Source organism: Bombina bombina, chromosome 6 (assembly GCF_027579735.1).
Source record: "Bombina bombina isolate aBomBom1 chromosome 6, aBomBom1.pri, whole genome shotgun sequence".
NCBI classification, from domain to species: Eukaryota; Metazoa; Chordata; class Amphibia; order Anura; family Bombinatoridae; genus Bombina; species Bombina bombina.
This window is the reverse complement of record NC_069504.1, coordinates 663,110-677,516: the sequence shown is the minus strand read 5'-3', so window position 1 is coordinate 677,516 and position 14,407 is coordinate 663,110. Positions and strand designations below refer to the sequence as shown.

General features: G+C 48.3%; 1 protein-coding gene across 1 annotated transcript in view; it reads right to left on the bottom strand.

Annotated features, from left to right (window-relative positions):
- The window catches only part of SBF1 (SET binding factor 1), a gene marked incomplete in the record, with an annotated part of 739,370 nt that overhangs the window by 310,711 nt on the left and 414,252 nt on the right, over positions 1 to 14,407 (bottom strand). The window contains 2 exon segments of the mRNA XM_053716293.1: positions 8,322 to 8,517; positions 8,703 to 8,776. Of these exon segments, the coding sequence (XP_053572268.1) occupies positions 8,322 to 8,517; positions 8,703 to 8,776 (270 nt within the window).

The following is a 14,407-nucleotide window of genomic DNA, read 5'->3' as shown; positions in this document are numbered from 1 at the left end:
AAGGAGTAACCAAGGGTGAAGTGGTGACTGGAGTATAATTTAAAAGATATTTACCTGCCTTAAAAACAGGGCGGGCCGTGGACTGATCACACAACAGAAGAAAGGAATTTATCAGGTAAGCATAAATTATGTTTTCTTCTGTTATGTGTGATCAGTCCACGGGTCATCATTACTTCTGGGATACCAATACCAAAGCAAAAGTACACGGATGACGGGAGGGAAAGGCAGGCTCATTATACAGAAGGAACCACTGCCTGAAGAACCTTTCTCCCAAAAATAGCCTCCGAAGAAGCAAAAGTGTCAAATTTGTAAAATTTGGAAAAAGTATGAAGTGAAGACCAAGTTGCAGCCTTGCAAATCTGTTCAACAGAGGCCTCATTCTTAAAGGCCCAAGTGGAAGCCACAGCTCTAGTGGAGTGAGCTGTAATTCTTTCAGGAGGCTGCTGTCCAGCAGTCTCATAGGCTAAACGTATTATGCTACGAAGCCAAAAAGAGAGAGAGGTAGCAGAAGCTTTTTGACCTCTCCTCTGTCCAGAGTAAACGACAAACAAGGAAGAAGTTTGACGAAAATCTTTAGTTGCCTGCAAGTAGAACTTGAGGGCACGAACTACATCCAGATTGTGTAAAAGACGTTCCTTCTTTGAAGAAGGATTTGGACACAAGGATGGGACAACAATCTCTTGATTGATGTTCCTGTTAGTGACTACCTTAGGTAAGAACCCAGGTTTAGTACGCAGAACTACCTTGTCTGAGTGAAAAATCAGATAAGGGGAATCACAATGTAAGGCTGATAACTCAGAGACTCTTCGAGCCGAGGAAATAGCCATTAAAAACAGAACTTTCCAAGATAACATTTTTATATCAATGGAATGAAGGGGTTCAAACGGAACACCCTGTAAAACGTTAAGAACTAAGTTTAAACTCCATGGTGGAGCAACAGCTTTAAACACAGGCTTGATCCTAGCTAAAGCCTGACAAAAGGACTGGACGTCTGGATTTTCTGACAGACGTCTGTGTAACAAGATGGACAGAGCTGAAATCTGTCCCTTTAATGAACTATCTGATAAACCCTTTTCTAAACCTTCTTGTAGAAAAGACAGTATCCTAGCGATCCTAACCTTACTCCAGGAGTAACCTTTGGATTCGCACCAGTATAGGTATTTCCGCCATATTTTATGGTAAATCCTTCTGGTAACAGGCTTCCTAGCCTGAATTAGGGTATCAATAACCGACTCAGAAAAACCACGTTTTGATAAAATCAAGCGTTCAATTTCCAAGCAGTCAGCTTCAGGGAAGTTAGATTTTGATGTTTGAATGGACCCTGTATCAGAAGGTCCTGTCTTAGAGGTAGAGACCAAGGCGGACAGGATGACATGTCCACTAGATCTGCATACCAAGTCCTGCGTGGCCATGCAGGTGCTATTAGAATTACTGATGCTCTCTCCTGTTTGATTTTGGCAATCAATCGAGGAAGCAGCGGGAAGGGTGGAAACACATAAGCCATCCTGAAGTTCCAAGGTGCTGTCAAAGCATCTATCAGAACTGCTCCCGGATCCCTGGATCTGGACCCGTAGCGAGGAAGTTTGGCGTTCTGGCGAGACGCCATGAGATCTATCTCTGGTTTGCCCCAACGTCGAAGTATTTGGGCAAAGACCTCCGGATGAAGTTCCCACTCCCCCGGATGAAAAGTCTGGCGACTCAAGAAATCCGCCTCCCAGTTCTCCACTCCCGGGATGTGGATTGCTGACAGGTGGCAAGAGTGAGACTCTGCCCAGCGAATTATCTTTGATACTTCCATCATTGCTAGGGAGCTTCTTGTCCCTCCCTGATGGTTGATGTAAGCTACAGTCGTGATGTTGTCCGACTGAAACCTGATGAACCCCCGAGTTGTTAACTGGGGCCAAGCCAGAAGGGCATTGAGAACTGCTCTCAATTCCAGAATGTTTATTGGAAGGAGACTCTCCTCCTGATTCCATAGTCCCTGAGCCTTCAGAGAATTCCAGACAGCGCCCCAACCTAGTAGGCTGGCGTCTGTTGTTACAATTGTCCAGTCTGGCCTGCTGAATGGCATCCCCCTGGACAGGTGTGGCCGATAAAGCCACCATAGAAGAGAATTTCTGGTCTCTTGATTCAGATTCAGAGTAGGGGACAAATCTGAGTAATCCCCATTCCACTGACTTAGCATGCATAATTGCAGCGGTCTGAGGTGTAGGCGTGCAAAAGGTACTATGTCCATTGCCGCTACCATTAAGCCGATCACCTCCATGCATTGAGATACTGACGGGTGTTGAATGGAATGAAGGACGCGGCATGCATTTTGAAGCTTTGTTAACCTGTCTTCTGTCAGGTAAATCTTCATTTCTACAGAATCTATAAGAGTCCCCAAGAATGGAACTCTTGTGAGAGGAAAGAGAGAACTCTTCTTTTCGTTCACTTTCCATCCATGCGACCTTAGAAATGCCAGAACTAACTCTGTATGAGACTTGGCAGTTTGAAAGCTTGAAGCTTGAATTAGAATGTCGTCTAGGTACGGAGCTACCGAAATCCCTCGCGGTCTTAGTACCGCTAGAAGGGCACCCAGAACCTTTGTGAAGATTCTTGGAGCCGTAGCCAATCCGAATGGAAGAGCTACAAACTGGTAGTGCCTGTCTAAGAAGGCAAACCTTAGATACCGGTGATGATCTTTGTGGATCGGTATGTGAAGGTAAGCATCCTTTAAATCCACTGTGGTCATGTACTGACCCTCTTGGATCATAGGTAAGATTGTCCGAATAGTTTCCATTTTGAACGATGGAACTCTTAGGAATTTGTTTAGAGTCTTTAAATCTAAGATTGGCCTGAAAGTTCCCTCTTTTTTGGGAACCACAAACAGGTTTGAGTAGAACCCTTGTCCTTGTTCCGACCGCGGAACCGGATGGATCACTCCCATTAATAACAGATCTTGTACGCAGCGTAGAAACGCTTCTTTCTTTATCTGGTTTGTTGACAACCTTGACAGATGAAATCTCCCTCTTGGGGGAGATAATTTGAAGTCTAGAAGGTATCCCTGCGATATGATCTCTAGAGCCCAGGGATCCTGAACATCTCTTGCCCAGGCCTGGGCGAAGAGAGAGAGTCTGCCCCCCACTAGATCCGGTCCCGGATCGGGGGCTCTCGGTTCATGCTGTCTTTGGGGCAGCAGCAGGTTTCCTGGCCTGCTTGCTCTTGTTCCAGGACTGGTTAGGCTTCCAGCCTTGCCTGTAACGAGCAACAGCTCCTTCCTGTTTTGGTGCAGTGGAGGTTGATGCTGCTCCTGTTTTAAAGTTCCGAAAGGGACGAAAATTAGACTGTCTAGCCTTAGCTTTGGCTTTGTCTTGAGGTAGGGCGTGGCCCTTACCTCCTGTAATGTCAGCGATAATCTCTTTCAAACCGGGCCCAAATAAAGACTGCCCCTTGAAAGGTATATTAAGTAATTTGGACTTAGAAGTAACATCAGCTGACCAGGATTTTAGCCACAGCGCCCTACGTGCCTGTATGGCGAATCCTGAGTTCTTAGCCGTAAGTTTGGTTAAATGTACTACGGCCTCCGAAATGAAGGAATTAGCTAGTTTAAGGACTCTAAGCCTGTCCGTAATGTCGTCTAGCGTAGATGAACTAAGGTTCTCTTCAAGCGACTCAATCCAAAATGCTGCCGCAGCCGTAATCGGCGCGATACATGCAAGGGGTTGTAATATAAAACCTTGTTGAACAAACATTTTCTTAAGGTAACCCTCTAATTTTTTATCCATTGGATCTGAGAAAGCACAGCTATCCTCCACCGGGATAGTGGTACGCTTAGCTAAAGTAGAAACTGCTCCCTCCACCTTGGGGACCGTTTGCCATAAGTCCCGAGTGGTGGCGTCTATTGGAAACATCTTTCTAAATATTGGAGGGGGTGAGAACGGCACACCGGGTCTATCCCACTCCTTAGTAACAATTTCAGTTAGTCTCTTAGGTATAGGAAAAACGTCAGTACTCGCCGGTACCGCAAAGTATTTATCCAACCTACACAGTTTCTCTGGTATTGCAACGGTGTTACAATCGTTGAGAGCTGCTAAGACCTCCCCTAGTAATACACGGAGGTTCTCCAATTTAAATTTAAAATTTGAAATATCTGAGTCCAATCTGTTTGGATCAGAACCGTCACCCACAGAATGAAGCTCTCCGTCCTCATGCTCTGCGAGCTGTGACGCAGTATCAGACATGGCCCTAGCATTGTCAGCGCACTCTGTTCTCACCCCAGAGTGATCACGCTTGCCTCTTAGTTCTGGTAATTTAGACAAAACTTCAGTCATAACAGTAGCCATATCTTGTAATGTTATCTGTAATGGCCGCCCAGATGTACTAGGCGCCAAAATATCACGCACCTCCCGGGCGGGAGATGCAGGTACTGCCGCGTGAGGCGAGTTAGTCGGCATAACTCTCCCCTCGCTGTTTGGTGAAATTTGTTCACATTGTACAGATTGACTTTTATTTAAAGTAGCATCAATACAGTTAGTACATAAATTTCTATTGGGCTCCACCTTGGCATTGGAACAAATGACACAGATATCTTCCTCTGAGTCAGACATGTTTAACACACTAGCAAAAAAACTTACAACTTGGTTATAATCTTTTTTAGCAAAAAAACGTACTGTGCCTCAAGGAGGTACTAACGATTAAATGACAGTTGAAATAGTGAACTGAAAAACAGTTATAGCATCAAACTTTAAAACAACAAAACTTTTAGCAAAGGTTTGTTCCCATTAGTAAAATAACAATAATTAAATTTGACATAAAAAATACAAAGCAACGTTTTTATTCACAGTCACTATAAGAATTCTCACAGCTCTGCTGAGAGAATTTACCTCCCTTCAAAGAAGTTTGAAGACCCCTGAGATCTATCAGAGATGAACCGGATCATGCAGGAAAAATAAAAGTAACTGACTGGTATTTTTTGATGCGTAGCAAAGAGCGCCAAAACGGCCCCTCCCTCTCCCACACAGCAGTGAAGAGAAACGAAACTGTCACAAATAAAGCAAAAAAACTGCCAAGTGGAAAATAATGCCCAAATATTTATTCACACAGTACCTCAGCAATGTAAACGATTCTACATTCCAGCAAAAACGTTTAACATGATAAATAGTTATTAAAAAGGATTAGTGACCTTTAACAGAGTAGTTCCGGTGAAATACCATCCCCAGAATACTGAAGTGTATACATACATGTCATTTTAACGGTATGGCAGGATTTTCTCATCAATTCCATTCAGAAAATAAAAACTGCTACATACCTCAATGCAGATTCCTCTGCCCGCTGTCCCCTGATCTGAAGCCTTTACCTCCCTCAGATGGCCGAGAACAGCAATATGATCTTAACTACTCCGGTTAAAATCATAGTAAAAAACTCTGACAGATTCTTCCTCAAACTCTGCCAGAGAAGTAATAACACGCTCCGGTGCTATTTTAAAATAACAAACTTTTGATTGAAGTCATAAAAACTAAGTATAATCACCATAGTCCTCTCACACATCCTATCTAGTCGTTGGGTGCAAGAGAATGACTGGGACTGACGTAGAGGGGAGGAGCTATATGCAGCTCTGCTGGGTGAATCCTCTTGCATTTCCTGTTGGGGAGGAGTTATATCCCAGAAGTAATGATGACCCGTGGACTGATCACACATAACAGAAGAAAAGAGTATTACCTCAGAAAGTAAGCATGATACCAGTCGCTATTAAATCACTGTATTCAGGCTTACCTTACATAAATTTGGCATCAGCAGCATTTTCTAGCATTCACATCTTCTAGATGAAGTTATCTCTCTCTTCAGTCATGTGTGAGAACAGCAATGGATCTTAGTTACAACCTGCTAAGATCATAGAAATCACAGGCAGATTATTCTATTTTTCTGCCTGGAACAAAATAGTACAACTCCGGTACCATTTAAAAATAATAAACTTTTGATTGAAGTAAAATAACAGCTACATTTCACCACTTCTCTCTTACTACTGACTGGATATGGCAGTTAGGGGAGGAGCTATATAGACAGCTCTGCTGTGGGTGTCCTCTTGCAACTTCCTGTTGGGAATGAGAATATCCCACAAGTAATGGATGATCCGTGGACTGGATACACCTTACAAGAGAAAGAGGAGAGCGAAGAGATAGAGGAGAGCGAAGAGATAGAGGAGAGCGAAGAGATAGAGGAGAGCGAAGAGATAGAGGAGAGCGAAGAGATAGAGGAGAGCGAAGAGATAGAGGAGAGCGAAGAGATAGAGGAGAGCGAAGAGATAGGGGAGAGCGAAGAGAAAGAGAGCAAGAGGAGAGCGAAGAGCAAGAGGAGAGCGAAGAGCAAGAGGAGAGCGAAGAGCAAGAGGAGAGCGAAGAGAAAGAGGAGAGCGAAGAGAAAGAGGAGAGCGAAGAGAAAGAGGAGAGCGAAGAGAAAGAGGAGAGCGAAGAGAAAGAGGAGAGCGAAGAGAAAGAGGAGAGCGAAGAGAAAGAGGAGAGCGAAGAGAAAGAGGAGAGCGAAGAGAAAGAGGAGAGCGAAGAGAAAGAGGAGAGCGAAGAGAAAGAGGAGAGCGAAGAGAAAGAGGAGAGCGAAGAGAAAGAGGAGAGCGAAGAGAAAGAAGAGAGCGAAGAGAAAGAGGAGAGCGAAGAGAAAGAGGAGAGCGAAGAGAAAGAGGAGAGCGAAGAGAAAGAGGAGAGCGAAGAGAAAGAGGAGAGCGAAGAGAAAGAGGAGAGCGAAGAGAAAGAGGAGAGCGAAGAGAAAGAGGAGAGCGAAGAGAAAGAGGAGAGCGAAGAGAAAGAGGAGAGCGAAGAGAAAGAGGAGAGCGAAGAGAAAGAGGAGAGCGAAGAGAAAGAGGAGAGCGAAGAGAAAGAGGAGAGCGAAGAGAAAGAGGAGAGCGAAGAGAAAGAGGAGAGCGAAGAGAAAGAGGAGAGCGAAGAGAAAGAGGAGAGCGAAGAGAAAGAGGAGAGCGAAGAGAAAGAGGAGAGCGAAGAGAAAGAGGAGAGCGAAGAGAAAGAGGAGAGCGAAGAGAAAGAGGAGAGCGAAGAGAAAGAGGAGAGCGAAGAGAAAGAGGAGAGCGAAGAGAAAGAGGAGAGCGAAGAGAAAGAGGAGAGCGAAGAGAAAGAGGAGAGCGAAGAGAAAGAGGAGAGCGAAGAGAAAGAGGAGAGCGAAGAGAAAGAGGAGAGCGAAGAGAAAGAGGAGAGCGAAGAGAAAGAGGAGAGCGAAGAGAAAGAGGAGAGCGAAGAGAAAGAGGAGAGCGAAGAGAAAGAGGAGAGCGAAGAGAAAGAGGAGAGCGAAGAGAAAGAGGAGAGCGAAGAGAAAGAGGAGAGCGAAGAGAAAGAGGAGAGCGAAGAGAAAGAGGAGAGCGAAGAGAAAGAGGAGAGCGAAGAGAAAGAGGAGAGCGAAGAGAAAGAGGAGAGCGAAGAGAAAGAGGAGAGCGAAGAGAAAGAGGAGAGCGAAGAGAAAGAGGAGAGCGAAGAGAAAGAGGAGAGCGAAGAGAAAGAGGAGAGCGAAGAGAAAGAGGAGAGCGAAGAGAAAGAGGAGAGCGAAGAGAAAGAGGAGAGCGAAGAGAAAGAGGAGAGCGAAGAGAAAGAGGAGAGCGAAGAGAAAGAGGAGAGCGAAGAGAAAGAGGAGAGCGAAGAGAAAGAGGAGAGCGAAGAGAAAGAGGAGAGCGAAGAGAAAGAGGAGAGCGAAGAGAAAGAGGAGGGCGAAGAGAAAGAGGAGAGCGAAGAGAAAGAGGAGAGCGAAGAGAAAGAGGAGAGCGAAGAGAAAGAGGAGAGCGAAGAGAAAGAGGAGAGCGAAGAGAAAGAGGAGAGCGAAGAGAAAGAGGAGAGCGAAGAGAAAGAGGAGAGAGAAGAGAAAGAGGAGAGAGAAGAGAAAGAGGAGAGAGAAGAGAAAGAGGAGAGAGAAGAGAATGAGGAGAGAAGAGGATGAGGAGAGAAGAGATGAGGAGAGAAGAGATAATGAGAGAAGAAATGATAAGAAGAGAAGAAATGATAAGGAGAGAAGAGAAAGCGAGAGATGTCATGACAGGATGAAAAGAATAAGATTAAGAGCCCAGGTTGCAAACATCAAGTTGGATGCAGGAATAGCTAATGATATGAAGTCATCCTGGAATTAAAATGTACCTGTGGCTGTGGGAGTAGAAAGTTACTGGGGGGAAATAATAAATGTTGCTTGGGCTGTAAGTTACGTTGCCTTGGGAAGGTAATATGATGCTGCAATGAGTAAGCTGGCAGGAAGATAAGATGCTACTACTACTTTTTCTACCTTTTGATTAGAATAATATAAGCTTTTTTGGCATATCTTATTGCCATGCTTACCTAAAGGATCCACAGGGGTGCCCTTGAAAATGCATCGGTAGGTGGTAAGGAAGAGGGCGCCTTCAGCAGGTAAAAGGGGTGGACCCCCCAGAGAGCCCCCTGATGCCTCCTCACGTCCATCTGGCAGTAGGTAGACACGGAGTCCCTCCATCACTAAGTCCTCACCCACTAACAATGAAGGTCGAAGGAGTTTGGGCTGGAAAAGCAACAACAAAGTGGGGATATGATCAGGTGAGAATATATGACACAAAAGCCACCTCTATAAGCACAAGGATATCCTATCTCCTGTGTATATGTTGCATAAAACACTTGTTCAATTGAAACAATAATTTTCATTGTTTTATGTCAAATGACCATACAATGAAGCTGACCGTTATTTACCTTCTGGATGGGGGGCAACCTCTTGCTCTCTCTGTGTACCGCATCTAGAGTCTCTATGTGCATCTGAACAATATCTATAAAGAGAACACGAGGGGAAGATATTTAGCTTTTTAAACCTCTAATAGACAAGCACTAAGCCCGGCTGCCAAGTAACCAATCCATACCAGCCACACAGCCCAGCTGCCAAGCTACCAAACGATACCAGCCACACAGCCCAGCTGCCATGCAACCAATCGATACCAGCCACACAGTCCAGCTGCCAAGCTACCAATTAATACCAGCCACACAGCCCAGCTACCAATCAATACCAGTCACACAGCCCAGCTACCAATCAATACCAGTCGCACAGCCCAGCTGTCAAGCTACCAAACGATACCAGCCACACAGCCCAGCTGCCAAGGAACCCATCGATACAAGCCACACAGCCCAGCTGCCAAGCAACCAATTGATACCAGCCACACAGCCCAGCTGCCATGCTACCAATCGATACCAGCCACACAGCCCAGCTACCAATTGATACCAGCCACACAGCCCAGCTACCAATCCATACCAGCCACACAGCCCAACTGTCAAGCTACCAATCGATACCAGCCACACAGCCCAGCTGCCAAAGAACCAATCGATACCAGCCACACAGCCCAGCGGCCAAAGAACCAATCGATAACAGCTACAAAGCCCAGCTGCCAAGCTACCAACTTATACCAGCCACAAAGCCCAGCTGCCAAACTACCAATCTATAACAGCCACACAGCCCAGTTGTCAAGCTACCAATCGATACCAGTCACACAGCCCAGCTGCCAAGCTACCAATCGATACCAGTCACACAGCCCAGCTGCCAAGCTACCAATCGATACCAGCCACACAGCCCAGCTGCCATGCAACCAATCGATACCAGCCACACAGCCCAGCTGCCAAGCTACCAATTGATACCAGCCACACAGCCCAGCTACCAATCAATACCAGTCGCACAGCCCAGCTGTCAAGCTACCAATCGATACCAGCCACACAGCCCAGCTGCCAAGGAACCCATCGATACCAGCCACACAGCCCAGCTGCCAAGCATTCAATTGATACCAGCCACACAGCCCAGCTGCCATGCTACCAATCGATACTAGCCACACAGTCCAGCTACCAATCCATACCAGCCACACAGCCCAGCTACCAATCGATACCAGCCACACAGTCCTGCTACCAATCCATACCAGCCACACAGCCCAGCTGTCAAGATACCAATCGATACCAGCCACAAAGCCCAGCTGTCAAGCTACCAATCGATACCAGCCACACAGCCCAGCTGAAAAGGAACCAATCGATACCAGCCACACAGCCCAGCTGCCAAAGAACCAATCGATACCAGCCACACAGCCCAGCGGCCAAAGAACCAATCGATACCAGCAACAAAGCCCAACTGCCAAGAAACCCATCAATACCAGCCACACAGCCCAGCTACCAAAAAACTAATCAATACGAGTCACACAGCCCAGAAACCAATCAATACCATCCACACAGCCCAGCTGCCAAGCTACCAATCTATAACAGCCACACAGCCCAGCTGCCAAGCTACCAATCAACAACAGCCACACAGCCCAGCTGCCAAGCTACCAATCAATACCAGCCACACAGCCCAGCTGCCAAGCAAACAATCAATACCAGCCACACAGCCCAGCTGCCAAGCAAACAATCGATAACAGCTACACAGCCCAGCTGCCAAGAAACTAAATAATAACAGCTACACAGCCCAGCTACCAAGCAACCAATCGATAACAGCTACACAGCCCAGCTGCCAAGCTACTAAGTAATAACAGCTACACAGCCCAGCTGCCAAGCAACCAATCAATACCAGCCACACAGCCCAGCTGCCAAGCAACCAATCAATACCAGCCACACAGCCCAGCTGCCAAGGAACCAATCGATACCAGCAACACAACCCAGCTGCCAAGGAACCAAATCGATACCAGCCACACAACCCAGCTGCTGCCAAGGAACCAAATCGATAACAGCAACACAGCCCAGCTGCTAAGCAACCAAACAACACCAGCCTCACAGCCCAGCAACCAATTGATACCAGCCACACAGCCCGGCTGCCAAGGAACCAATCAATACCAGCCACACAGCCCAGCTGCCAAGGAACCAATCGATACCAGCCACACAAGCCAGCTGTCAAGGAACTAATCAATACCAGCCACACAGCCCAGCAGCCAAGGAAGCAATCAACACCAGCCACACAAGCCAGCTGTCAAGGAACCAATCAATAACAGCTGCAGAGCCCAGCTGCCAAGCAAACATTTGATACCAGCCACACTGCCCAGCTGCAAAGGAACCAATCAATACGAGCTACACAGCCTAGCTGCCAAGGAACCAATAAATACCAGCCACACAGCCAAGCTATCAAACTATAACAGCCACACAGCCCAGCTGTCAAGATACCAATCGATACCGGTCACACAGCCCAGCAGCCAAGCTACCAATCGATACCAGCCAAACAGTCCAGCTGCCAAGCTACCAATTGATACCAGCCACACAGCCCAGCTGCCAAGCTACCAATCGATACCAGCCACACAGCCCAGCTGCCAAGTTTCCAATCGATACCAGCCACACAGCCCAGCTGCCAAGCTTCTAATCAATACCAGCCACACAGCCCAGCTGCCAAGGAACCAATCAATACCAGCCACACAGCCCAGCTGCCAAGGAACCAATCGATAACAGCGACACAGCCCAGCTGCCAAGGAACCAATCGATAACAGCCACACAAACTAGCTGCCAAGGAACCAATCGATACCAGCCACACAGCCCAGCTGCCAAGGAACCAATCAATACCAGCCACACAGCCCAGCTGCCAAGGAACCAATTGATACCAACCACACAGCCCAGCAGCCAAGGAAGCAATTGACACCAGCGACACAACCCAGCTGCCAAGGGACCAAATCAATACCAGCCACACAGCCCAGCTGCCAAGGTACCAATCGATACCAGCTACACAGCCCAGCTGCCAAGGAACCAATTGATAACAGCCACACAGCCCAGCTGCCAAGGAACCAATCGATACCAGCCACACAACCCAGCTGCCAAGGAACCAATCAATACCAGCCACACAGCCCAGCTGCCAAGGAACCAATCGATACCAACCACACAGCCCAGCAGCCAAGGAAGCAATTGACACCAGCGACAACCCAGCTGCCAAGGGACCAAATCAATACCAGCCACACAAGCCAGCTGTCAAGGAACCAATCAATACCAGCCACACAGCCCAGCTGCCAAGCTTCCAATCGATACCAGCCACACAGCCCAGCTGCCAAGGAACCAATCAATACCAGCCACACAGCCCAGCTGCCAAGGAACCAATCAATACCAGCCACACAGCCCAGCTGCCAAGGAACCAATCGATACCAGCCACACAACCCAGCTGCCAAGGAACCAATCGATACCAGCCACACAGCCCAGCTGCCAAGGAAGCAATTGACACCAGCGACACAACCCAGTTGCCAAGGGACCAAATCGATACCAGCCACACAGCCCAGCTGCTAAGCAACCAATCAATACCAGCCTCACAGCCCAGCTGCCAAGGAACCAATCAACACCAGCCACACAGCCCAACTGCCAAGCAACCAATCAATACCAGCCACACAGCCCAGCTGCCAAGCAACCAATCAATCAATACCAGCCACACAACCCTGCAGCCAAGCTACCAATGGATACCAGCCACACAACCCAGCTACCAATCGATACCAGCCACACAGCCCAGCTGTAAAGCTATCAATCGATACTAACCACACAGCCCAGCTACCAATCCATACCAGCCACACAGCCCAGCTGTCAAGCTACCAATCCATACCAGCCCCAAATCCCAGCTGCCAATGAACCAATAGATAGCAGGCACACAGCCCAGCTGCCAAGGAACCAATCGATACCAGCCACACAGCTCAGCGGCCAAAGAACCAATCGATAACAGCTACAAAGTCCAGCTGCCAAGCTACCAACTTATACCAGCCACACAGCCCAGCTGCCAAGGAACCAATCGATACCAGCCACACAAACTAGCTGCCAAGGAACCAATCGATACCAGCCACACAGCCCAGCTGCCAAGGAACCAATCAATACCAGCCACACAGCCCAACTGCCAAGGAACCAATTGATACCAACCACACAGCCCAGCAGCCAAGGAAGCAATTGACACCAGCGACACAACCCAGCTGCCAAGGGACCAAATCAATACCAGCCACACAGCCCAGCTGCCAAGGTACCAATCGATACCAGCCACACAGCCCAGCTGCCAAGGAACCAAACGATAACAGCCACACAGCCCAGCTGCCAAGGAACCAATCGATAACAGCCACACAACCCTGCTGCCAAGGAACCAATCGATACCAGCCACACAGCCCAGCTGCCAAGGAACCAATCGATACCAACCACAAAGCCCAGCAGCCAAGGAAGCAATTGACACCAGCGACACAACCCAGCTGCCAAGGGACCAAATCAATACCAGCCACACAAGCCAGCTGTCAAGGAACCAATCAATACCAGCCACACAGCCCAGCTGCCAAGCTTCCAATCGATACCAGCCACACCGCCCAGCTGCCAAGGAACCAATCAATACCAGCCACACAGCCCAGCTGCCAAGGAACCAATCGATACCAGCCACACAGCCCAGCTGCCAAGGAACCAATCGATACCAGCCACACAACCCAGCTGCCAAGGAACCAATCGATACCAGCCACACAGCCCAGCTGCCAAGGAAGCAATTGACACCAGCGACACAACCCAGTTGCCAAGGGACCAAATCGATACCAGCCACACAGCCCAGCTGCTAAGCAACCAATCAATACCAGCCTCACAGCCCAGCAGTCAAGGAATCAATCAACACCAGCCACACAGCCCAGCTGCCAAGCAACCAATCAATACCAGCCACACAGCCCAGCTGCCAAGCAACCAATCAATCAATACCAGCCACACAACCCTGCAGCCAAGCTACCAATGGATACCAGCCACACAACCCAGCTACCAATCGATACCAGCCACACAGCCCAGCTGTAAAGCTATCAATCGATACTAACCACACAGCCCAGCTACCAATCCATACCAGCCACACAGCCCAGCTGTCAAGCTACCAATCCATACCAGCCCCAAATCCCAGCTGCCAATGAACCAATAGATAGCAGGCACACAGCCCAGCTGCCAAGGAACCAATCGATACCAGCCACACAGCTCAGCGGCCAAAGAACCAATCGATAACAGCTACAAAGTCCAGCTGCCAAGCTACCAACTTATACCAGCCACACAGCCCAGCTGCCAAGGAACCAATTGATACCAACCACACAGCCCAGCAGCCAAGGAAGCAATTGACACCAGCAACATTACCTAGCTGCCAAAGGACCAAATCGATACCAGCCACACAGCCCAGCTGCCAAAGAACCAATCGATACCAGCCACACAGCCCAGCAGCCAAGGAAGCAATCAACACCAGCCACACAAGCCAGCTGTCAAGGAACCAATCAATACCAGCCACACAGCCCAGCAGCCAAGGAAGCAATCGATAACAGCCACACAGCCCAGCTGCCAAGCAACCAATCGATAACAGCCACACAGCCCAGCTTCCAAGCAACCAATCAATACTAGCCACACAGCCCAGCTGCCAAGGAACCAATCGATACCAGCTACAAAGTCCAGCTGCCAAGCTACCAACTTATACCAGCCACACAGCCCAGCTG